Below are 22,658 nucleotides of genomic sequence, written 5' to 3'. Positions count from 1 at the left end.
CTAGATCAGAAGAAAGTAGAGCCATTAGCACCTGACCTGGTGGAAGAGTTGTTATTAAAGGAAGAGTGGGCAGGCCCAGCCCTACATGTTTTGCTGTCCAGGAAAACATTTTTGGTGCCCCAAGTGCCTGAGAAAAATAAAACAAACAGCTGAGTGGGTGGGTGGGTGGGTGGGTGGCACTCCTGCCAGATGCTGATTTGGCATCCATGGAAGTTGTCACCTAGGGTGATTTCCTGATTGCCTGGCTCTAAGGCCATCCCTGACTTTGGGGGATATGGGGAGTGTGCACATGACGCCTGGCTATAGAACAATAAACATAAAGGTGGAGTTGTGGCTTGTCATTTAACAGAGCTCTTTTCTAGTCACTGATCAGCTCAGCATTCTGCGGCTTCACTGGGAAAAAAGCACAAACTAGGGAAATAAAAGCATGATGAGCTTTGTCTTTTTTCCCTGGCAGGGTTTTGGTGAATAAATGAGTTCATTTCTTGTAACCATCTGCAGATGGGCAAAAATAGGGGGAGTCTTTTATCCACCAAACTAGGGTTGTGTTTGACTGAGCTGAAGGCAAGTTTTCCTGGTGCAAGAAGAAAGCGGAGAAGAGAGAAAGAGTAGGCCAGCTATAGAAAGAAGACAAAGAGGCATTCACACAGAGCCAGAAGGATGTCCCCTAATGTGACCAAAGCCTGTACACACAGCTGAGTAGAAGCCCTTGAAGAGCAGAAAGCATGATAACGGGTTAAGCTGCAGCTTCACACTTAAACTCTCATGTAACCTATCCTCTTCGCTTGAAGGACCTGGAGTAGTTACTGTTGCACAGAGTTGGAGGTAGGGGATGTAATGTCACACCACACTGCACAGAGTGAAAGAAAAGACTTCTGCCCCCGTCTTCTTCAATAATGGAACAATTTCTCACCTACCCTTCCCTACCCTGAAGGGCCACTGTCAGAGAGAGAGTGTGCACCTGCCTTCATATTAGTTCTTTCACCATGTAACCTTTTCTTTAAGTACACTAAGTCACAAGTTCATTTTCCAGCAAGAACTCCCAGCCAACTGTTGCTGGTGAATGTTAGTTCTAACAGCACTCACACAGAGGTCCCACACTAACAACACAAGTGTGAGGTAGTGCATGCCTGAGAAGGCAGCCATCCCAGGATGATCAGTTACAAACAGAGGAAGTGGCTACATCCCTGGATGGGTTCAAAGCTGAGTGCACTGCCTGTTGCACCAGAGATGATTTGTTGAGGTAGTTATAATCCAAACACTGTCAGTCCATTTAACTGGCTCTTTAACAGGGTGAGAAATGTTCTCTTGGCAGCAGGTGAGTTTCTGGGAACCCCTCCAAAAGCGGAATTGCAGAAGCACTTCTATGCAGAGAGAGACAACGTAGAGGACAGAGGATCAACACGCTGCTTTCCCACAATTTAATCACCTCCTCCTATGGGGCAATATTAAAAAGCTGGCAAAACACCACTGTCAGAGCTAGATTGTTAGTTTGCAACAGGGCCTGATGTTTACTGAGATAGGGAGAAGGGGTTAATAGCTTGTTGGGAAAGGGAGAATGGGCCAAGTCATAAAACTGGATATAGTGGAAAGAACCCAGGACAGGAAAAGAGCTGGAGGCAGAAGAGTGAAAGTGGGTAGCAGAAGCCTGTGGGAAAAAAAGGAGGAGGAGGGGAAAAGGCAGCCCAAGAAAAACAGAAGAAAAAGGCAGTATGAGTTTAAAAAGCTGGAATTACAAGGATAGAGCCCTCAGCCCCTGTGTACTCCTCACAGGGAGCACGCAGCTGGGACACACTGTGCCTGAGTTACAGGGAGAGGGATTGCATCGCAGAATATCTTACTCCGTAATATCTTACTTCACAAAGCTGTTACTATTGTGACTTGTAGCAAGAGGGAATATGTCCCAGGTTTCCAGAGGTAAGCTTTGAGGAGAAAGAGGTAGTTGAGAAGGGAAAGGAGTCTTGTTCACTGTTATCAGCAGAAAGTAGTTATTTAGTCTCTAAGGGAGGGGAGTGAGGATTCACCACCCTTAGCTGAGACAGCTCTCAGTGCAAGCAAAAGCCAAATAAAGTTTGCCATAGAACTAAGTGCAGATACCTCCCTGGAGAGCATGGAAGAAGCCATCCTTCGTAAGGCCATGGGGAAGCTCTTTATAGAAGAGGGAAGGATTTACAGAGGCCCTAGTTGGGAAAAATAAAAGTCCAGGGAGCTCTACAAACAATTGTGCTCACAAAGCATTGTGTCCTGTTAATGCTACTAATTCACAACTGTCATTTTGCTGGAAATGGAGAGGACATATGCAAGGCTAATATTCAAACTTCTGTTGGCTCAATATTCTTTGTGACCACTAAAGAACACACCCCTCCAGAGCCCTAAAAGGAACCCAAGATTCCTGAATGGAACTGCTGCAACAGGACTGGGGGAGCCCCACATCACCATACCCTATAACTCATTGCTTAAAGTCTCCTGTTCAAATCCTTTCTCCTCATCTAGCGGGTAGGGGGGGAATTGAATATGGGTCTCCCACAACCCAGGAGCATGTTCTGACCATGGGGCTAAAAGTTACAAGATCAGCACCTGCTTCTCTGGACTTTTTGCAGGGAGTAAGTCAGGCATCTAATTCATTCCTGCAAGAAACACCTGACTCCAGGTGGTGAGTTCCTGTTTGTAGATTGTTAAGCAGAGATAGATGCCTCTCTGGAGCCCGGACATGAGCCTGGTCTACACTACGCGTTTAAACCGATTTTAGCAGTGTTAAACTGATTTAACACTGCACCTGTCCACACAAGGAGGCCCCTTTAAACCGGTTTCTGTATTCCTCCTCGACGAGAGGAGTAGTGCTGAGATCGGTATTACCATATCGGATTAGGGTTAGTGTGGCCGCAAATCGACGGTATTGGCCTCCGGGCGGTATCACACAGTGCACCATTGTGACTGCTCTGGACAGCAATCCGAACTCGGATGCACTGGCCAGGTAGACAGGAAAAGCCCCGCTAAATTTTGGATTTCATTTCCTGTTTGCCCAGCGTGGAGCTCTGATCAGCACGGGTGGTGATGCAGTCCCAAATCCAAAAAGAGCTCCAGCATGGACTGTATGGGAGATTCTGGATCTGATCGCTGTATGGGGAGACAAATCTGTTCTATCACAGCTCCGTTACAGAAGACAAAATCAGAAAGCATTTGAAAAAAATCTCCAGGCTATGATACAGAGTCCACAGCACAGTGCTGTGTGACAAGCTGTCATGGTATAAATCCCCACTCTGAACCTTAGCGTCCAAAAGGTGGGGTACCAGCATGAATTCCTCTAAGCTCAATTACCAGCTTAGATCTTGTAGTGCTGCCACCAACCAGGACTTGCAGTGCCTGGTACACTCTGGTCCCCCCAAAACCTTCCCAGAGGACCCCAAGACCCAGACCCCCTAGATCTTACACAAGGAAAGTAAATCCTTTTCCCTACCATTGCCTCTCCCAGGCTTTCCCTCCCTGGGTTACCCTGGAAGATCACTGTGATTCAAACTCCTTGAATCTAAAAACAGAGAGGAGTGCACCTTGCCCCCTCCTCTTTCCCCCTCCCCAAGAGGTAATACAGATTCAAGCTCTGTGAATCTAAAACAGAGGGATTCCACCTTCCCCCCTCCCTTTTCTCTCTCCCTGTCTCCCACCAATTCCCTGGTGAGTACAGACTCAATTCCCTTGAGCCTCAACAAGGGGAAAAAAATCAATCAGGTCTTAAAAAGAAAAACTTTTAATAAAAGAAAGAGAAAAGTAAAAGTTGTCTCTGTAATTTAGATGGTAAATGTTACAAGGTCTTTCAGCTTATAGACACTAGAGAGAATCCCCTCCCCCAGCACAAATACACATTAAAATCATTCCAGCAAAATACACATTTGCAAATAAAGAAAACAATCAAAAAGACCAAACCGCCTTTGTACTTGTACTCACTATTTGAACAGAAAATTAGAGAGCCTGTAGGTATGTCTGGTCACTCTCAGAACCCAGAGAGAACAACAGACAAACAAACAACACAAAACAAAGACTTCCCTCCACCGAGATTTGAAAGTATCTTGTCTTCTGATTGGTCCTCTGGTCAGGTGGTCCAGGTTCTCTGCTTGTAACCCTTTACAGGTAAAAGAGACATTAACCCTTAACTATCTGTTTATGACACAAGCGTAACAGAAAGCCAAAGAATCAAATGGATGCTCATGGAGGGAGGGAGGGGGTACTGAGGACTCCAGCTGTCCCAGAATCCCCGCAGTCTCCGAAAAGCATTTGCATTCTTGGCTGAGCTCCCAATGCCTGTAGGGTCAAATACATTGTCCAGGGTGTTTCAGGGTATATGTCGTCAATTTACCACCCCTCCCTCCCTGTGACAGAAAAGGGAAAAAAATCATTTCTTGACTTTTTTTTATGTCATCCTATGTCTACTGCATGCTGCTGGTAGATGCGGTGCTGCGGCACTGAATAGTAGCATCCTCTCTTCTTCTCTCCCCTCCCCAGTGGCAGATGGTACTGTACAAAAGGACTGATAGCTGTCCTCATCATCCTGTGAGTGCTCCTGGCTGGCCTCAGATGAGGTTGGCCAGGGGCTCCTGGGTAAAAATAGGAATGACTCCCGGTCATTCTCAGTAGATGGTACAGAAACAGCTGGTGACCATCCTCATCAAAGCAACTGGGGGCTGAGTTCGATCAGTCCCCCCTTTCCTGTCTAAAGAAAAGATTCTGTACTGCCTAGACTATCATAGCAGCAAGATGCTGGGCTCCTCTCCCCCCCCCCCCACCGTTTAATGTCCTGCCTGGACTATCATAGCAGCTGGAGGCTGCCTCCCCATCATTTTATCTCACTAAAAACTCAGTGTTTCTTATTCCTGCACTCTTTATTACTTCATCACACAAATGGGGGGACACTGTCATGGTAGCCCAGGAAGGTTGGGGGAGGAGGGAAGCAACGGGTGGGGTTGTTGCAGGGGCACCCCCCTAGAATGGCATGCAGCTCATCATTTCTGCAGGATCTGACACGGAGCAGCTGTACTCTCTGATACACTGGTTCTCTAGTACACTTGCCCCATATTCTAGGCAGGACTGACTCTATTTTTAGATAAACCATAAAGGAGAGATTGACTCAGGGAGTCATTCCCATTTTTGTCTTTGCACCCCTGGCCAACCTCAGCAAAGGCCAGCCAGGAGCATCCATGACAGCAGCAGATGGTACACAAAGACTGATAACCATCATCTCATTGCCAATTTACAATAGTACAGCAGATAGTACAGAGCAACTGGTAACCATCTCTATTACCATGCAATGGCAAATGAATGCTGCTGTGTAGCACTGCAGTACCGCCTATGTCAGTGGCATCCAGTACACATACGGTGACAGTGACAAAAGGCAAAATGGGCTCCATGGTTGCCATGCTATGGCGTCTGCCAGGGCAATCCAGGGAAAAAGGGCGCAAAATGATTGTCTGCCGTTGCTGTCAGGGAGGAAGGAATGAGTGACGACACTTACCCAGAATCACCAGCGACACTGTTTTTGCACCATCATGCACTGGGATCTCAACCCAGAATTCCAATGGGCGGGGGAGACTGCGGGAACTATGGGATAGCTACGAGATAGCTACCCAAAGTGCAACGCTCCAGAAATCGACACTAGCCTCGGTACATGGAAGCACACCGCCGAATTTTTGTGCTTTGTGTGGCCACGTGCACTCAACTTTATACAATCTGTTTTACAAAACTGGTTTATGTAAAATCAGAATAATCCTGTAGTGTAGACATACCCTTAGACTTAGGCATCTATTTACCAGAGAGGGGTGGGGCTTAGCACACACCTCTTTTGTTGTTATCTCCCATTGGATGCCTTAGATGATTGCCTAGCATGCTGGCTTTGTTGATTCCAATCTAAGGCTACATCTACTCAAACCACTACAGTGGCACAATTTCATCGCTGCAGCTGTAGTGTTTCAGTGTAGCCGTTCACTAAAGTGTTGGCAGGGGTTCTCCCATTGCAGTAGCTAGGTCAATGGAAAAATTCTTTCTTAGACCTAGTGCGGTCTGCACTGGGGATTAGGTCCGCTTAACTGTCACTCAGAGATGTGTATTCTTCACACCCCTGAACAATGTAGCTGGGTTAATTTAACTTTTTTGTGTAGACTTCACCTAAGGTGCCTATCTTATCCCATTCTTTCTAAAGGGAGCCTAGGCTTGCGACTCTCAGTGCTGACCCTGTGACTTCCTAGGCACCTGAAAGTTAGGTACTGTGAATGATGCTCAGCATTGCAATGCCTAAATCCCTTTGTGGGTCCCACTCACAGTGAGTATAGACAAATGTTAAACTACCTTGTCTCTTTTCACTGTCCAAGATAGATGAAGTGCACAGCATCATAGAAAAGATACTACTTTAATAGTGACCTGAATCTTAAAACAGTATTCTAATTGTATTTTTAAAGGTGGTGGTTTTGGAATATTACAAACTAATTCAAAAACATTACACGACTTCCAATTAGTTTAAAAATGATTAAGTTGTGTTGTGATGAAATAAAGGTAGATCTGCAACTAATTGTCAGGCTGGTGTTCTTCCAGATTTAATCCTGCAGTCATTGTGCACACAAAATTCTTAATGTGTTGTCCTCTGTAATAAACTTTACCTTAATGGGAAGTGCATGCAATAGGGGCAGGAAGGTCAGGCAACCAGGAGCATAATGATCAAGAAAAATTTGTCAGAACATTGCTGATAGGCACACATCGAGCTTACATTTCCATAACCTTAACAGGGTTTGACTGTTAGGATTATACTTGTTGGTAAAGCATGATTAGTTGTGAAATGAACTTTTTAAAGTAGAGTTTGATTTTAGTAAGAAACAAGACAAAAGTTATTGTAAATGTATTTCTGTTTTATAGTGTGTATGATGGTTCCACCCAGAGGGGAGTCATGGAGTTATACTGCCCCCTGCAGTTCTAACTGTAGCGCTAGTATTTTATTTTTCATGTTTACGTTGAAAAAAATGGTACTTGCATATCACTATGTATATGCAAGGTTAAGGCTGAGATTTAATCACTAGTCAAAGACTTCAGAATGGAAGGGTCCCACAGCAACATAACTGAGCATGTGGACACTCAGCATTATACAGAACTTTAAATGTACAAAGCACAGCTCCCATTGACATTAATTACAACTGTGGATGCTCAACACTCCTGCAAATTGTGTACTCCAGGAAATGAGGGCAGCCTTGTCTCCTGTTTCTCTCTTTCCACAAGTGGATCCTGTGGGAGGATGCTCCCCACCCATGCCTCACCCTTGGCCCTCCAGAATTCCCCCTTGGTACTCTGCCCAATGACCCTCCCTGTCTGTCCCCACCCAACATGCCACCTCAGCTGGCTGCATGACATTCAGCTGGTCCACCTCTGAACTGCACCCAACATCTGTACAAGCTTGTGCTTCACACCATCCACTTTCTTGCCCTTGTGTCCCACCCTGACATAAAATGGCAGGACCTGTTGTCACCTAAGGAAGGTGAGGAACCCTGGAGGGCCCTCCAGGAATATTAGTTGGCATTGCCTTTGTGGAGCCTTGAGCACAGGTGTGTGTACCTGTTGTGGTTCATGAACTCACTGGACACCTGTCCCTTTTGCAAGAAGAGGGAGATTTCTATATGGTGTATCAGGTTGCAGCATCTCTTGCTGAGGTTCTGGCTTCACTTTTCCCTGCATTGTCTGATTCCTACAGACCCCATCCGTGGCCCCACAAAGTCATGGGACTTCCTCATCAACTTCCTCCTGCCATGGGGCCATCTACCATACCAGGGGGAGGAAGTGGGTGGGTACTGTTTCCATTCCCTTGCCCTAGGATATCTCCTGGCAGAGTTCTTCTGGGTAGTGCTCACTGACTCCCTAAAAGCCTGAGGGACAGTGGGCTCTGTCTGGGGTTCTCTTGTTTGTTTCCCCTTCTGGTTTCTTGATTTTTAAACTTTGACCTAACTGGTGTTCCTGTTTTCTCCTCTGTTGTCCTCTGTAATCAATTGGCACCTGGACTTCATAGACTATCAGGGTGGAAAGGACCTCAGGAGGTCATCTAGTCCAAACCCCTGCTCAAAGCAGGACCAATCCCCAGACAGATTTTTGCCCCAAATTGCCCCATCAATGATTGAACTTACAACCCTGGGTTTAGGGGACCAATGCTCAAACCACTGAGCTATCCCTTCCCCCAATGATCATGTCCCTCAATCTGGTGGCAATGCTCCTACTTATACAGCCCAAAATGCTGTTAGCCTTCTTGGCAACAAGGGCACACTGTTGACTCATATCCAGCTTCTCATCCACTGTAACCCCTAGGGTCCTTTTCTGCAGAACTGCTGCCTAGCCACTTGGTCCCTAGTCTGTAGCAGTGCATAGGATTCTTCCATCCTAAGTGCAGGACTCTGCACTTGTCCTTGTTGAACCTTATGAGATTTCTTTTGGCCCATTCTTTGGTCCCCTGTATCCTATCCCTACCCTCCAATGTATCTATCATTCCTCCCAGTTTAGTGTCATCTGAAAACTTGCTGAGGGGGCAATCCACACCATCCTCCAGATCATTAATTTAGACACTGGACAAAACCAGCCCCATTAGCAAAACTGTTGTTAGATAGTCATTTAAACTGGAGCCAAAGTCAGGGTGATCTCCCAACCAGGAGAGATGCTCTTGCAAAGCAGGCAGCTGCTCCCAGGGACACTTGGTAGCTGACAGAGGAGGCTTCAAAGTCTTGTTTGAGAATGGCCTGCATCTTCCTATCTGTGAAGTCCGGAGGGTAGAACTCCTCTTCTGAGGCTAATCGTATCCCTGGGGAGGGATGTAATGGCAATGTCAGCCTTTGGTATCTCAGCAATGGAGCCCTTTGGGTCTGGAAGGTTATGGAGCCTGACATCACTCTTGTTAACATGCTGGCCCTTACTTGGCTTACTCCACTCACCCTACTCACCTACTGAAAGGAGGAATGAAGGAGTATCACCACCACTGGGGAGGGTTTTGAGGGAAGAAATTGACTCTGAGGCTCACTCTCAGGAGCCTACTGAGGTTGTGTTTGAATCTTGCAGATAATCTTGCTGCACATAACTTGACATTTCTCCAGGGGAAAAAGTCTTTGCTAACCTTTTCCCCTGGCCTGTTTGGCGTCAGAGCCAGACAGTTTGCCGTCTGCAGGGGGAGGAGTCTGAGGACTCAGAACTTCCGGATTTTGTGTGTGTTTTCTTTCCCCTTTCAGATTTTTTAATTTTTTTTTAAACTTTGTGAGTATAGAAGCTCTACTGTGGCTTTGGGGAGGCCGCCTATGATTTGTCTTCCTTAGGGCCTGGAGCCATCTTGAGAGGTCTGGCTTTGAACCTAGGAGGGGGAACTAGTCAGGGCCCACCAGGACAGCTCCAGAGGGAGGGGGCTGATTAGAGGCCCTGCTTCTTTCCCCAGGATGCTCAGGATCTACTTTACAACTTACAGGGAGGCAGAGGACAATTGTGGCCTTGCAATCCTCCCCTCTTAGTTCTGCAAGAGGCCCCTGAGACTTATCCTCTCAGTCAAGTGGTCAGGGTTCTCCTTGCTTCTGGAGCCTCTCCCTATTCTGCACTGGGGTTCCTGGTCCATTTTCCCCCCATTGAAGTCACAGCTGCATTAGTGGATAGGGATCTAAGTTCCCTCTAAGCTGTGTGGCTACCCAGCAGTCTATCAAGGGATGCACACTTCAGGTGCCCCTCCCGCCACTGCAGCACTGCTCCTTCCTGCCCTCTGCCTTGGAGCTGCTCCCAGGAGCCTCTTGCTTGCTATGCTGTGTGTGTGTGTGTGCGGGGGGGGGGGGAAATAGGGGGAGTGCTGATGTCAGGGTGTCCCGCCCCCTGCCCCGCTACTCCATCAGCGAGGGTGGGGAGAGTGACAGAGTTCAGGAGTGGGACGGAGGGAGCTTGCAGGTGGCTGCTGCTCTGTCTCCTTTGAGTGCTGATCTACTTAAAAGGGCAATGATCTTAAAGGGGCAATGCATGTCTCTCTCACACACAGACACTGTGTGCCTCTGTCTGTCTGTCTCTCTCACACACACAGTCGCCTCCCAACACATACTTGTATTGTTGTTGCTGTTACTTCTTGATACTTCCTGCAATGCACATATATTCTCTAATTTTATTTTTTCAAAGTGCTGTTATTTGTGTTTTTTGACTGGTCTATGCATTTCATAATTTTTATTTCTCTCTTACACTTACATTTAATTCTTTAAGTAAATGAGTTCTAAAATCCCTAACCTTTCCTGGCTGAAGTAATTATTCCTATGGTAATTTTTAAAAAATATTTATTATATCTAGGTCTTTTGTTTCTACTTACTGGTGGAGCACATCCACACATTACCTTGATCATTTGGTGCACGTAACAAAATTCATTCTGCACATGGATGGAAAAAATTAGAGGGAACATTTATAGGGACCCCACTTGCCTCTCCAACTCATAGCCTCAGGACCTAACAAAATTAGGGACTGAAGGCCGTGTGCAGTTCATCCGTTGCCGAGCCTGGGAAGACTGTCTCACAAATTGAGCACTGCTTGGATTTGACACAGTGCTCTCTTGGCTGCTTGGCCGTGCCTGTAAGGAGCTGAGGAGCCAGGAGGCAGGGTTTGCAGCGGGGGCTCAGGGATAGAGAACCCTGCTCCCTACTGCCCAAACAAGGCAAAAAAGTTAAAATAGCAGGAGCAAGGCCAGGAGCAAAAGGAACAGCCACTGTCTGCTGCCATAGAGGCAGAGAACCGCCAGCAAATAGGAACATGGGGGTGGGGGTGGGGGGTGACCAGAGTGTGGTGCCAAAATGCTCATCCACATCTGTGCACTGCAGAGATAAGAGCAACTGAGATGTCCAGAATTGGGGGAGATGCTGGGCTGCAGAACACTAAAGAAAATAAAGACTAAAAAGAACCATCCATTTTTCATCAGCTCTACAGAGAAAGTTCGGGGCTCAATAAGTCACCTAACTGACTGGTCAAACTCTAGTACCACAGGTTGAGGAGGGAGGTGGATTAAGAGGAACCATCTCTCACATGACTTTCAGACTGGGCTGGATGCCTGTTATTAAGAATGTTCAGGTGTAAATAAAATTCAGAGCAAACCCAGTTAAAACCATGGAGAGAACAAATGCATGGAGACCCACAAGATCTCTTGATCACTGGCAGTTCCTGATCTCCATAGCAAAACCTCCAATCCTGTGGCTGTGAACAAAGCAAGTGCCCTTGCTAGTGTGTGTCCAAGACAGAAGCTCGTAACATATAACAGCTTACAGCACAGGAAGAGTCAAAAGAGGCATTACCTTATGGTCAGACACAGAGACAGTGTTCTCAACAGCATTAATTTTCTCCCTTAGTTGAAGGGAAGGACCTTTAGTTTTGGGTAGGCCCAGACTCATCTGTACCAGTACTTTACATAGTATTTAACTCTGATTCATTCCCAGAGCAGAGTCCAGTCTGTGCACTGAATGGTCTTTTGGAAAAATTGTATGTGATCATGTAATTAAATACTGTCATACTGCACACACACTGGTAACCTTAACTCTAGCATTTCCTAACGTTTGAGTGCTTGACTTTGCAACATTTTAAATATATTTTTTATGTAATTTTCTAAATTAAAAAAACAAAATAAAAATCAAATTCTGTCTTGTGGAACCATATTGAGCTCCCGTGTGTTTTCAGGAGAGTTGGAACCTTTAGATTCACTGTACAGACCTCTGCCACTTGAACTAAAGGAATAATTGATAGCAACAGTAGGTTGTCATTCTCCACATAGACCAGCATTACAAGAGGGAGAGACACAGACTCTGTCTGTGGGTTTCACAGATATTTGCTGATAGCAGAGGAATGATGAGACACAGGAATCTTCAGTTCCATTCCAGGCTCTGTAGCTTAGCGGGGAACAGACATGTCTGCTCTATTCCCTCCAATCTGTCCCTGTCCTATCACTTCCACACCCCTTGCCTCCTCATACCAGTCCCCTTCTCCTTGCCTACCCAATTTGTTTCCATTCCTCAGACTTCTTTTCATAGTCCCAGCGTCGTAGTCCAGCCAGTCACTCTCCCCTCCACAAAGAACCCTTTTCCAAATCTTCCCCATCGCCACTCAGACCTGTGGCTCTTTCCCCTTTTGCACTCAGAGCAGTTAACTTCCTCCTGCATAGTGATTGTGTCATCATGGAAGGCACTGACAGCACAAGCAAGAGCCCACAGCTACAACTGCAGGGAAAGTCCTGCTTAGCACAAATGGAAGCTTTAGGGAATTTAGCTGCCAAGCTCCCACATCACCACAAGAATGTGTGAACTGCAATTTTTCAAATGCATAGCACTTAGCCAATTTAAGTGAATTTTCACAGGCATGGCAAAAGCCCTACTCTATAGCCTGGAGGTGCTAGACCATCTCAAAAAAAAGGTTTCCACAACTTAACATGGGCAAAAATGTACTACTCTCTAACGTTGTTCTTGGAAATGGAACAATTTTGTCTGAATCTTTCCAAAGATATTCAGCCCGAGGCTGACACCTGGCTTGGAAAATTTCACTCTGAAGAGTTGAAGTTTGGCAAAGCTTAAGCAACTGAACGCAGGATCTTATAATGGGAAGTATCAGGAAGCCTTAAGAGGAAGTAGTATCAGCCCTGCCTATAATAGCTTTTGAATACAGAATCACACTGTAAGCAAGGAGACAGTCTCCTGGCAGTAACACAACATAAAAGAAACTCCACTTTAATCTTATGATTCACAACCCATTTTGTTGGAGCCCTCTCCACCCTTACCTTCCAAAGGCTGCGTAGATGGGTGACACATATGTGAACTAGCTCCACTCTTATTTTCTCCCAACTGCTAATTTAATATTTTGGGAGGAAAGAGGATTTGAGGGCTTTCATTTTTTTTGTCTTCTTCCTCCTCTACTTCATGGCTGATCATCTCAGCATTCCCCAAAAACTGAACATGTTGCCCATGTATGGCAGCGGACTAAGTTCTGTAGCAAAAAAGAGAGCTTGAAGTTGTAGCCTCAAAACTGTACAAGGCAGCTGCTCCTATATCTATCTGCTGCCCCAGAATCTGGCAGAGGCTTCCTTGGAAGCACCAAGCTAGCACTTTGTATGCAACTGTGGAAACATGGTAGCAGGGCAAGGCCCATGAAGGATCCTATAACTTTTGGCAGCCCTAATGCTCAGGCGGATTGTGGTGGCCCCCCACAGCACAATTTATATGGTAACTATTGAAATGGGTGCATGCAGTTAAAACGGGTGAGTTAGGAAACTATAAATTGAATTTCTGTATTAAAGTCTCAACTAAAACTTTAGGGCATTTGATTTTTAAAAAAAAATATAATTTGATGTTAATCTAATGTTTGGACTTGAGTCAATAACTCCTCAATTCTTCCTATAGAATTGCACATTTAAAGATCTATTTAGCAGGACTGCACCGATGAAAAGGTCTTTTTAACTATTAGCTTGTATCCTTTGAGATTTCACACACAAATAACTTACAGGGGAATAGTAACTTGCCAGCCATTTCTCATTTAAGGTCTTCTGAGCAATTTTATTGTACCATTCTCAATATACTATGTAGTACTGGAACGCTTCTGAAACAAGTGTATCTTGAAATGACAGCTACAATATTTCTGGAAAACAACACTGGAGCTGTTGGCATGATTGATAATTTATTTTTGAAATTGCTCAGAATCCTCACCTCTCAATGTTTACACTATAAATAGCCATTACTGAAAAATAATGTAAATTATTCTTCAGTATGTCACTTTCTATAGTAGACAGCTCCTCCATGCAGTTGCAGCACATGGACGTTGAAGTTCAGTTTTACTTCATTTATTAGAAATGGATGACATGTTTAATTATTAGGAAAGTAGCTTTTTTTTTATGGTTTAAGTTTCCCAAGTGAAAGAATTTAAACTTTCCTTCTTAAATTGCAGTAAAACACTGCCCTTGGGTCTCCATTGAGTTTTACCATGATAGGCTTTAGTTTCTTCTGTGAGGTCATCTTTCATCATGTGTCAGCATTCAAGGGTTTGTCTACACAGGTATAAAAACCCATGGTCAGCTGACAGACTCAGGCTGAAAAACTGCTATGCAGATATTTGGGCCCACACTGAAGCTTGAGCTTTGGGACCCTGTGAGGGTGGAGGGTCCCAGAGCTGACTCCAGACTGAGCTCAACCATTTACACAACTTTTAGCCCCGAAGCCCAAGTCAGCTAACCCGGGCCAACCATGGCCATGCTGTGGGTCTTTTATCCCTGTGTAGCTGTCCCCAAGTGGCAACAATAGGGAGTAGCACTAATCATTAAGATGATCACATGTTTTCATTTTAAAATGAAATACTGTTAAATAAAAGCAGCTAAAACTACTAGTTTAGACAACAATAAAAAATAAATGCTCACATAAGGGAAATGGAAGCTTTAAAACAGACTGGCTATAAAGACCCCCTAATTCAGCAAAGCACTGAGCATATAAGTAGTTTTATTCAGCAAAGCACTTTAACATACATAATTTTCAGCACAAGTAGTCTGAGTTCCTAAAGTTAAGCGCAGATTTAAGTGATTTGCTGAAACTGAGCCAAAATAAAGACAAGAACAAATTAAGTAGTCCAATTTTAGAGGAAAATGAAAGGACTGGACTTTCTACATTTCTAAAATGCAGCTACGACTAACACAAAATTCTGCAACAAACTGAAAATTAGGGAGGATGGGACAGTGTAAAATCAAAATTATCACGTGAAGAATACTGGATTGTTCATTTGCATACTTAATACCCTACAAGACTCCATTTTTAAACAGTTTACGTAAATTGACACAGAATTTCCAGTCTGTCGCACTGAAGAGCTAGAGAATCCAGACCATTGGACATGCAATGATAAGAGATTCTGCCTACACGCAACAGAACGAGTCTCCTGCAGGACACTGGATGAAGGGTCATAAACAATTTGAACAATATCAGAGGGGTAGCCGTGTTAGTCTGGATCTGTAAAAGCAGCAAAGAATCCTGTGGCACCTTATAGACTAACAGATGTTTTGGAGCATGAGCTTTCGTGGGTGAATACCCACTTCTTCAGATGCATGTATTCACCCACGAAAGCTCATGCTCCAAAATGTCTGTTAGTCTATAAGGTGCCACAGGATTCTTTGCTAATTTGAACAATAGAACATCTGAGCTATCTTTCTTGACATACGTCAATATAAAAGGATGTGAATATTTGCTAGGAAACAAGTAAGAACATATAATGGTGCCTCAAACAACTCTTGAAGCCACAACTGCTAAATGGTACTTTATTGTCTTAAACAACTAGCAGTTACACTTTCTAAAACAAAAAGAAAAAAGTTGTCAAGAAATAAATAGCTGAAGATGAACTGTTGAGATCCCACTGATTTTTCTTACTGCAGTGGCTCCATTAGATTTTATTCCTTGTCTTTCAGCCTTCACTCTTCAGATTCTCCTGGCCTACGAATATCATCAATCTTTAGAATCATTCTAACCATCTGAGTAGCCAGAGCAATCTGTTGCTTTTTACCAATTAAGGTTTCTATGACATGTTGTTTCTTCATATCTGTCAAAAGAAGGGAAATAATTAGACATCTCCCCAAAAGTCAAAACCCACCAAATTAGAGACACATTAAAAGAGCCTGCAGAGAGCAAATCACATTTCAGATTTAAAACTCTACAATCACGCTCTTCTACCAAAATGCAGAATTTTATTCTACACGCATATTATTCCCTTTCAGCTGTTTAGAGATCATAGTGAGGTATAGTGAAGAAAAACAAGCCGGTACAAGCAGCTGACTTATTTCTCTGACATTGTACACTTTGTTTGGCCAGTCAAGTGCTCATAGTACAGCTGAGACATTTCCTGAAAAGAGACTTCAGTCTCAAAATTGTTCTGAGATGAAAGTTCCCAACTTGGAGCACAGTATTTTTTTTTTTAAAAGCTTCTTTATATCCACTAGGGCAACGCATTACATTTATCATGATAATAAGGCACAGAAGTAAAACAGTGAAGGGAACATGATACTTACAAAAGTAAAGACAGTTCCAAATCAAATCCTCATCTGAACTTATCCTACTTATGCCCAAATGTTTTGCTCATGTGGTATAAAATTAAGGTTTTTATTCCAAATATGAAGAAATACTAAGTGAGTAATTGATGTTTCAAGAGCTTGAATTCAGAAATTCATGTTGCAATAGATGATGTTTGGTAGATAAGCATTCTTCAAAATAAAGTCAACCACCCAGAAAATCCAAAAATCAATCCCAGATAGGAGCTCATTCAGAAAATCTGTTAATAGTACCCAAATTTGGAGGACAAACATACATTTGACACTCACCTGTTTGTTGCAGCCTTGATTTTTCACGTCATGGGTGACCTCACATACAAGTGAGTTTAGCAAATATTGCAAATAATTATTTGGGGTTAAATTAAAACAAACAACGAAAATGCTCAGCAGAGCAATAAAGAACTTATGGCCCCTGAAGGCATCTGATTCAAAACATGTTGCTCAAACATTTTTACTTTTTATTGATTCCATCTCATATAATACTCTTACATTTCTTGGATTAAATTAAGTAATTTACTGTGTGATCCCCTAGAACGTATTTTGATTACTGCTTTCAACCTTGAGGGTCAAAAGGGGACTGCTGATGTTTTTAAAAATCTCCTCAAGCTATACATTTATTTACAAAGTGAGTAACTTTTAGAGCTTTCACAGTGATCTTAAATAAAAGGATCCAGATTCTCTTTTCTAACATTCCACTCCCTCAATATTCCCATCTCTTTCCCCTCTAGCATGATTTTTAACTTCATAGAAAAGAATACATGTAGCTTCCATGTGCCAGTGTTAGACTACCATAAGGCACAGTGACAACAGTCCTTCATGTAGAAGCTTAAGTATTTTCATCACAAGGAAGTCAACTAGGCATAAAGAAAATTACACAGTATATTTTGTATGGATAAACATGCCAATACCATATTATGACAAACTTCCCACTGTGCCTTAAACTCACTTGTTCGAGTTACTACTTTCTTTTCTGAAAAAGATGTCTTAAGTAGGAAAACAGCGTGGGTGAAACAATGTTGTAGTGAAGATGCGGTCACATAGGTAGTGGCAACAGAGGCGTGGCTGAGCCAGGATGGTACATAAGTACCAGTTTCAGGCAGGTTTGTACTCCCAATAGCTTGATTTTGTCTCCATTGCAGCTGCCTAAGCTACACTGCTATTTATGCTACTGCTAGCTCTCATCAAAGCTGCCACAAGCATGCGTACACGAGCAGGGGAATCCCGTCCCTAGCTCATAGCTTAGACCTAGCCTTGATGATTTTTTTTCATACCACCACTTAAATTTTTTTTTTTAAAACTATAAATACTGTTCTGAAAAAAAAAAAATCACTATTCTTATAATGTTCTGTACCAAAACAATTCTGAGATCCACTGTTCAGATTATAAAATTCTTAACTTTGTTCTAGTAACTTGAAGTGGACATTTGATGGGATAAATAACACTATTGTCTTAGAGTGAGGACAATAATTTCTACACAAGTGTTTTAAGAGAAAAGAATGAAGAAAAAGTTAGAGCCATCGTTTTCTATTAGATACAACAGGTGTTTTTAACTCATTACAAAAATTACCAGAAAATTTTAGGAGTCACATTAGTCCAATAAGTAGCTGCAAGTAAGAACTTCATTATACACAGTAACCCAACAAAGTTAAATTCTTCATAGGAAATTTTTCCAAGTCTATTATGGCTTTTTACATTTGTTGAGAAATTCCTTCCATTTAGCTCCTTTCCACAATAGTCATAGCATAATAAGGATTTCTTACCATTTGTTCCTTTGCGCAAACAATCGATCCCAAGAGCAGGATTGTTTTCTTTCACTTGTCTAGCTCGCACTTCAGTCATAGTCTGTATGGGATTCATTCCACTGTTTTCAGAAAGTGCCATGGGAATGACTTCTAGGGCATCAGCAAAAGCCCTCATAGCATATTGTTCCAAAGAGGGGCACTAAGAGATTACAGGCTTATATTAGACTGTTGGCAAAACCAGGTTACCACACTGAAATAGTGAAAGAATTTATCCATATACTATAGATGCAAGTGTTCCTTAAAAACATTACCCATCCTACCCAACAGGATGTTTATATGTGGTGCCAACATACTTAGATGCATAATACAGCCTACATCAGTCATATGGACAAACTGCTTGTTTACATGGCAAGCCATTTCACTGTGTCAATCTACAATGCATCAGCTGGCCGCTCAATAACTCACCACATGGATCCTGCTACAGTGCAGTAAAAGTCCTGGCATGAAATGGTGGGAGTGACTGCAATCTTATCATCACTGAAATGAGGGTCTACGGGTAAGGGATGGAGTCATATGCCGCTGAATGCCCCATCTACAACCACAGTCTCCATTCCAGGAGCTGCAAATTTTGACCTGGCTAAGGTTACAACCTTTTAAAACCAAACCCTAAGATCTGTACTTGAATTCTGATATGACTTTGATATATTTAAGTTGTACTACTTCATCTATCAAAAAGACAAATCAGTATTGCAAAAGGAATATCACTGATAACAGTACATCAGTCTGGAAAGACAGCTTGCAACCCAACAGAAAATGTCACAGTATCATTTAATCACTAACCACAAAGTAGTTTACTAAAGCATAACAGACATTTTTTTTTTTAAAAGCACAACAGCTGTTGTTCTACTACTTCGCTTTTTTATGGTGAAGCAGCAGCAATTACTATGTGAAAAACTAAAACTACATGACACTGTACGTAAGTGAAAGCATGAAATTCCTTAACATAACACTTGTTTTTCAGTTACAGACACTAAAAGGTTGATGTTTTTGTTGAGCAGGAGAATGATGAAAAAGATTTTTTTTCCTTTTTTTTGTTTTTACCTTATCTGCTGTTTCACTAACTGCCAAAGCACAAGAAATCTCAGCAGCCCCTCCTCCATACACAATGCGGTTATCACGAACCAGGTTCCGGATTACACACAAGGCATCATGAAGAGATCGTTTTGCTTCTTCAATAATCTTGAATTTTAGAACATAACAACTTATGTTACAGTATGCAAAGTTAGGAGAATCCCAAAAATCTTACTTCATCAAGGTTTCCTAGTACAGAATCAGAAACTCCACGCAGCCAAATATCTGAATAGAAATCTATTGTTGTAATGACCTAGATTTTTTTAATTGTTTTCATGAAACTTTACATTTTGAAATAATCAGCTTTTCAATACCTAGAAATTACATATGCACATTTTAAAAGATTTTCAATCCTTCACTCGGATGACCAAATTGTTTCTCAAGCCTGGGGTATTACCAAGATAAAAACAAGCTTTTTACACTAAAATATTTATGGTTCATACATCAGAAAGTCCATTTAATATCTTGATTTTTTTTTTAAAAAAAAGCTAATTAAACCTCAAAAGCAGTTTCTTTTCTTTCTTTCTTTTTTTTTTTTTAAAAGAGATTTTTGTAATCTTTTATTTGTATCCTCTCAGTTTTCCCCTCTTTCTTATGCTTTTGGCTCCAAATAGAACTTAAGTACCAGCAGGATAAGAGCAACACACTAGGTACCAATGGATTTAATGCAAAGTTCTGAAATTTGATTTCTGTGTACAGGAAACACCATTCTTATTTAAAGGTCAAGCCAAGACTTACAGATGAAGATTAGATATCTACTGTTACGTACCTGATCCTCCAAATTATTCAATATAATTTTATTCACACGAGCAGTCCCTTAAAAGTAAAAGGCACTAGGCACAAGAATAAAGTTACTCGTAGTGCATGATAACAAAGGATCATCAGTTTTACTCAACATCAAACAACGTGAATTTAGCGGTACTTTGCACAGCGAGTCGCAACTCTTAACAAGCAAATCACTGTTGACTGTCCCAGTCAAGTGGACTACTAACTTGTTCACTCCCTCTAGCCACCCTTCAAATACGACAGTAAAAAACTGAGGCTTCTTTTGGATGCACCTGCTGATTATGCAAAATGACAGGAATTAGCAGAAGACATGTTCAAACTATCATTTACATATTGAGCACCTCACCATCTTATTTCCTCCTCTAATGAAGATGGTCACAGCTCTGGAATTCTGACATTGCTCAATAACAAGCATTTTATCTTTTGTTGTTCCAAATGAGATCTCCTTGACGATGCCAGCGAAGCCTAGTTTCTCAGACGTGAGTTCGCAGAAACGAGGAACGATGCGTCCTCCAGTTGCAATAGCAATCAACTACAAGTAAAAAAACAGTCATTTTGAAAAGAATTTTCTCAAGGGTTTTTTTTTTTTAATTGTGGGACGTAGGTGGAAGAACGCCAGCTTATGGACTAGACTCTGAAATGGATTCTTCCCCTCCTTCAAAGTATTTCAGGGAATGAGTTGCTTCTGCAAAGCAAGGAATGAGATTTTAAACATGGAGTCTTAGGTCACCTATTACCCATCATATGTTTTAAGCTCAATTTTAACTTCCATCCGTCAGTTATTATTTGTACTGGGGTAGTGTCCAGAGGACTCAGTTGTGAATCATGGCCCCATTCATAGTGGGCCCTTCTCACAAGTGCTATTTTACAGTCAGTGATTTAGACTCATGTATATTAGTTGTGCTGCTCTCCTTCTGAAAGCCAGAGCTTCTGAAGCGATCATGCGTTAAATCCTTTGTCAGCCAGTCAAGGCAGACGCAAAATGAAGTTGGAGAGAAGTTTACTTACTTCTATTTCAGGTCCACCAACCCAACGAACAGCAGGCAGCTCATTCTGAAGCAATAAGTGATTTGCCTCATCATCAAAACCCCACTGGCAAATAGCTAGGTTTGCACCAGTGTCTTTAATCTGAAAACAATTCCAATATATGTTGCTAAGTTAAAAGCAATACAATGGGTTTAATTTGAACTCACAAGTACCAAAATACAGTGGATACAAAGGATGACCCGTAAAGACACTAACCATGGAACTGAATTTCAAACTGCACTCTGTTAATTAATTACAGCTATTTTTTTTTAAATAGTTTGTCATTCAGTTGTAATTTTTTAAAAGTATATGTATGCAAGCAGGTCTGCTTCTAATGAGACTACTTGTCAAATCATACATGAAAAGCAAAATATTTCACTTTGTATACACTGCGGAAAAGTCATCAGGGATAAATATGTTTACAAAAACTCTAACCTGTTTCACCATCTCTTCAAATTTCTCCTTTTCATATTTCTGCAGTGCCTTGTAATCTTCCACAGATGTTACATCAAGCTTGTGCTTGGTTTTAGGCTTAGGTGGCTCAAATGGACAAGTGAGAATTGCAATTTTAGCATCTTTAACTTCCTACATGTTAAAATAAAGATTAATCTTAATTATTTTAACCTCAATAATATCTGCACTCTCGCCCTTCCGCCACCCCATACTAATAAAGTTATTTTTTCTAAAAGCTAGGAAAGAGAAACTTCTATTTTAGAGTACATGAGAGGTATTCAGATACAGCAGTTGGAGGGACAAAGAAAAGTTCCTTGATGGTTTAAATAAAAAAACACTACTAGAAAAGACTGACTCACTTTAGGCATCTGTGGATGGCTGAAATCTTTATCCACAATCACTCCTTTGACCAACTGGGTATCTTCCAGTCTCCCTCCCACTTTGCCTTGTACTTTGATTAGCTCAAAATCAACATCTTTGCGTTCCATATCAGCCACTGTCAGTACAGCATTTACAGCGATTTCTGCCATCTGTCTGTTGCAACGATTAATTCTAAATTTAAGCAAAATGTAATGAAGTTAGTTAAGATTGTTCAAAACGTCCCCCCTCCCCAAGATAACAATTGTCCAAAGAGAACAATAGTTATTTAAGCTTTGAATGTTTGTTCATTGTAGGAAAATGGGAGAAGAGAAGAGGAGAAAAAGGTAGTTAAACTACAAAATAGGAGATAAAGAATTGAATTTGTCTGCCTGTGTAGTGAAGATGGACACCTCTTCTTGGATATCTTACCAAGAGGCAGATTTGGGCTCTCACACTTAACTGATTACAAGTGAGTTATAAGAAATGAGGGACCTATAGTGTGCATGCCAAACATGCAAGGTACGTCTGGGAAAGGACCTCTTTTAATGTGATTACATATATTTGGTATATCGGAGCATGGTATAGACAACTGGTGTTGGACTATATGTAGATTTTTGGCTGCTCAAAAACAGTTAAACTCTAGCTTGAATTCTTTAAGATTAAAAGAGAATGGTTTGACTATATCCACTTTAATATGCCCCAAAGAAGGGGAGAGTTGTCTCCATCTATGACACTAACTTGAACAGTATACTGAGAGACCTGAAATGTTCTTTAACACAAGACAAGCAGCAAATGTCACAGACTTCACTGAAAAAAACCCAAAAAAGTGTTTTTTGAAACTTTGTTTTAGTGCCATTGTTCTACCTGCCCTACATTAACAACAAACAAAACAGCGTTGGTCAGACTTACAGTTAAGTCAAGCATCACTAGTAGCTTTTCCTTTGTTCCAATAGCAACAGGAAGGAACAACAGGATTACTTTTGTTTTTAAAAAAAATAAAACAATGAAGAGTCCTTATGGCACCTTAGAGACTAACAATTTTATTTGGGCATAAGCTTTCACGGGCTAGAACCCACTTCATCAGAAACATGAAG

At 42.1% G+C, this 22,658-nt stretch overlaps 1 protein-coding gene across 2 annotated transcripts in view; it reads right to left on the bottom strand.

Annotated features, from left to right (window-relative positions):
• Positions 1-22,658, bottom strand: part of CCT5 (chaperonin containing TCP1 subunit 5) — a 101,787-nt gene that overhangs the window by 73,748 nt on the left and 5,381 nt on the right. Inside the window, exons 5-11 of one of the 2 annotated variants that reach the window (XM_050937481.1) lie at positions 21,564-21,756; positions 21,187-21,336; positions 20,734-20,853; positions 20,072-20,257; positions 18,910-19,047; positions 17,827-18,007; positions 15,438-15,561 (exon numbers count right to left, since the gene is read on the bottom strand). In XM_050937481.1, coding sequence (XP_050793438.1) covers positions 15,438-15,561; positions 17,827-18,007; positions 18,910-19,047; positions 20,072-20,257; positions 20,734-20,853; positions 21,187-21,336; positions 21,564-21,756 — 1,092 coding nt within the window. Of the gene's footprint in view, positions 1-15,269; positions 15,562-17,826; positions 18,008-18,909; positions 19,048-20,071; positions 20,258-20,733; positions 20,854-21,186; positions 21,337-21,563; positions 21,757-22,658 lie in introns of those variants that run through there. The other variant, XM_050937480.1, reaches the window with a different exon arrangement.

The sequence above is a fragment of the Gopherus flavomarginatus genome, chromosome 2 (assembly GCF_025201925.1).
Source record: "Gopherus flavomarginatus isolate rGopFla2 chromosome 2, rGopFla2.mat.asm, whole genome shotgun sequence".
NCBI classification, from domain to species: domain Eukaryota; kingdom Metazoa; phylum Chordata; order Testudines; family Testudinidae; genus Gopherus; species Gopherus flavomarginatus.
This window is presented reverse-complemented; position numbering and strand designations above follow the sequence as displayed.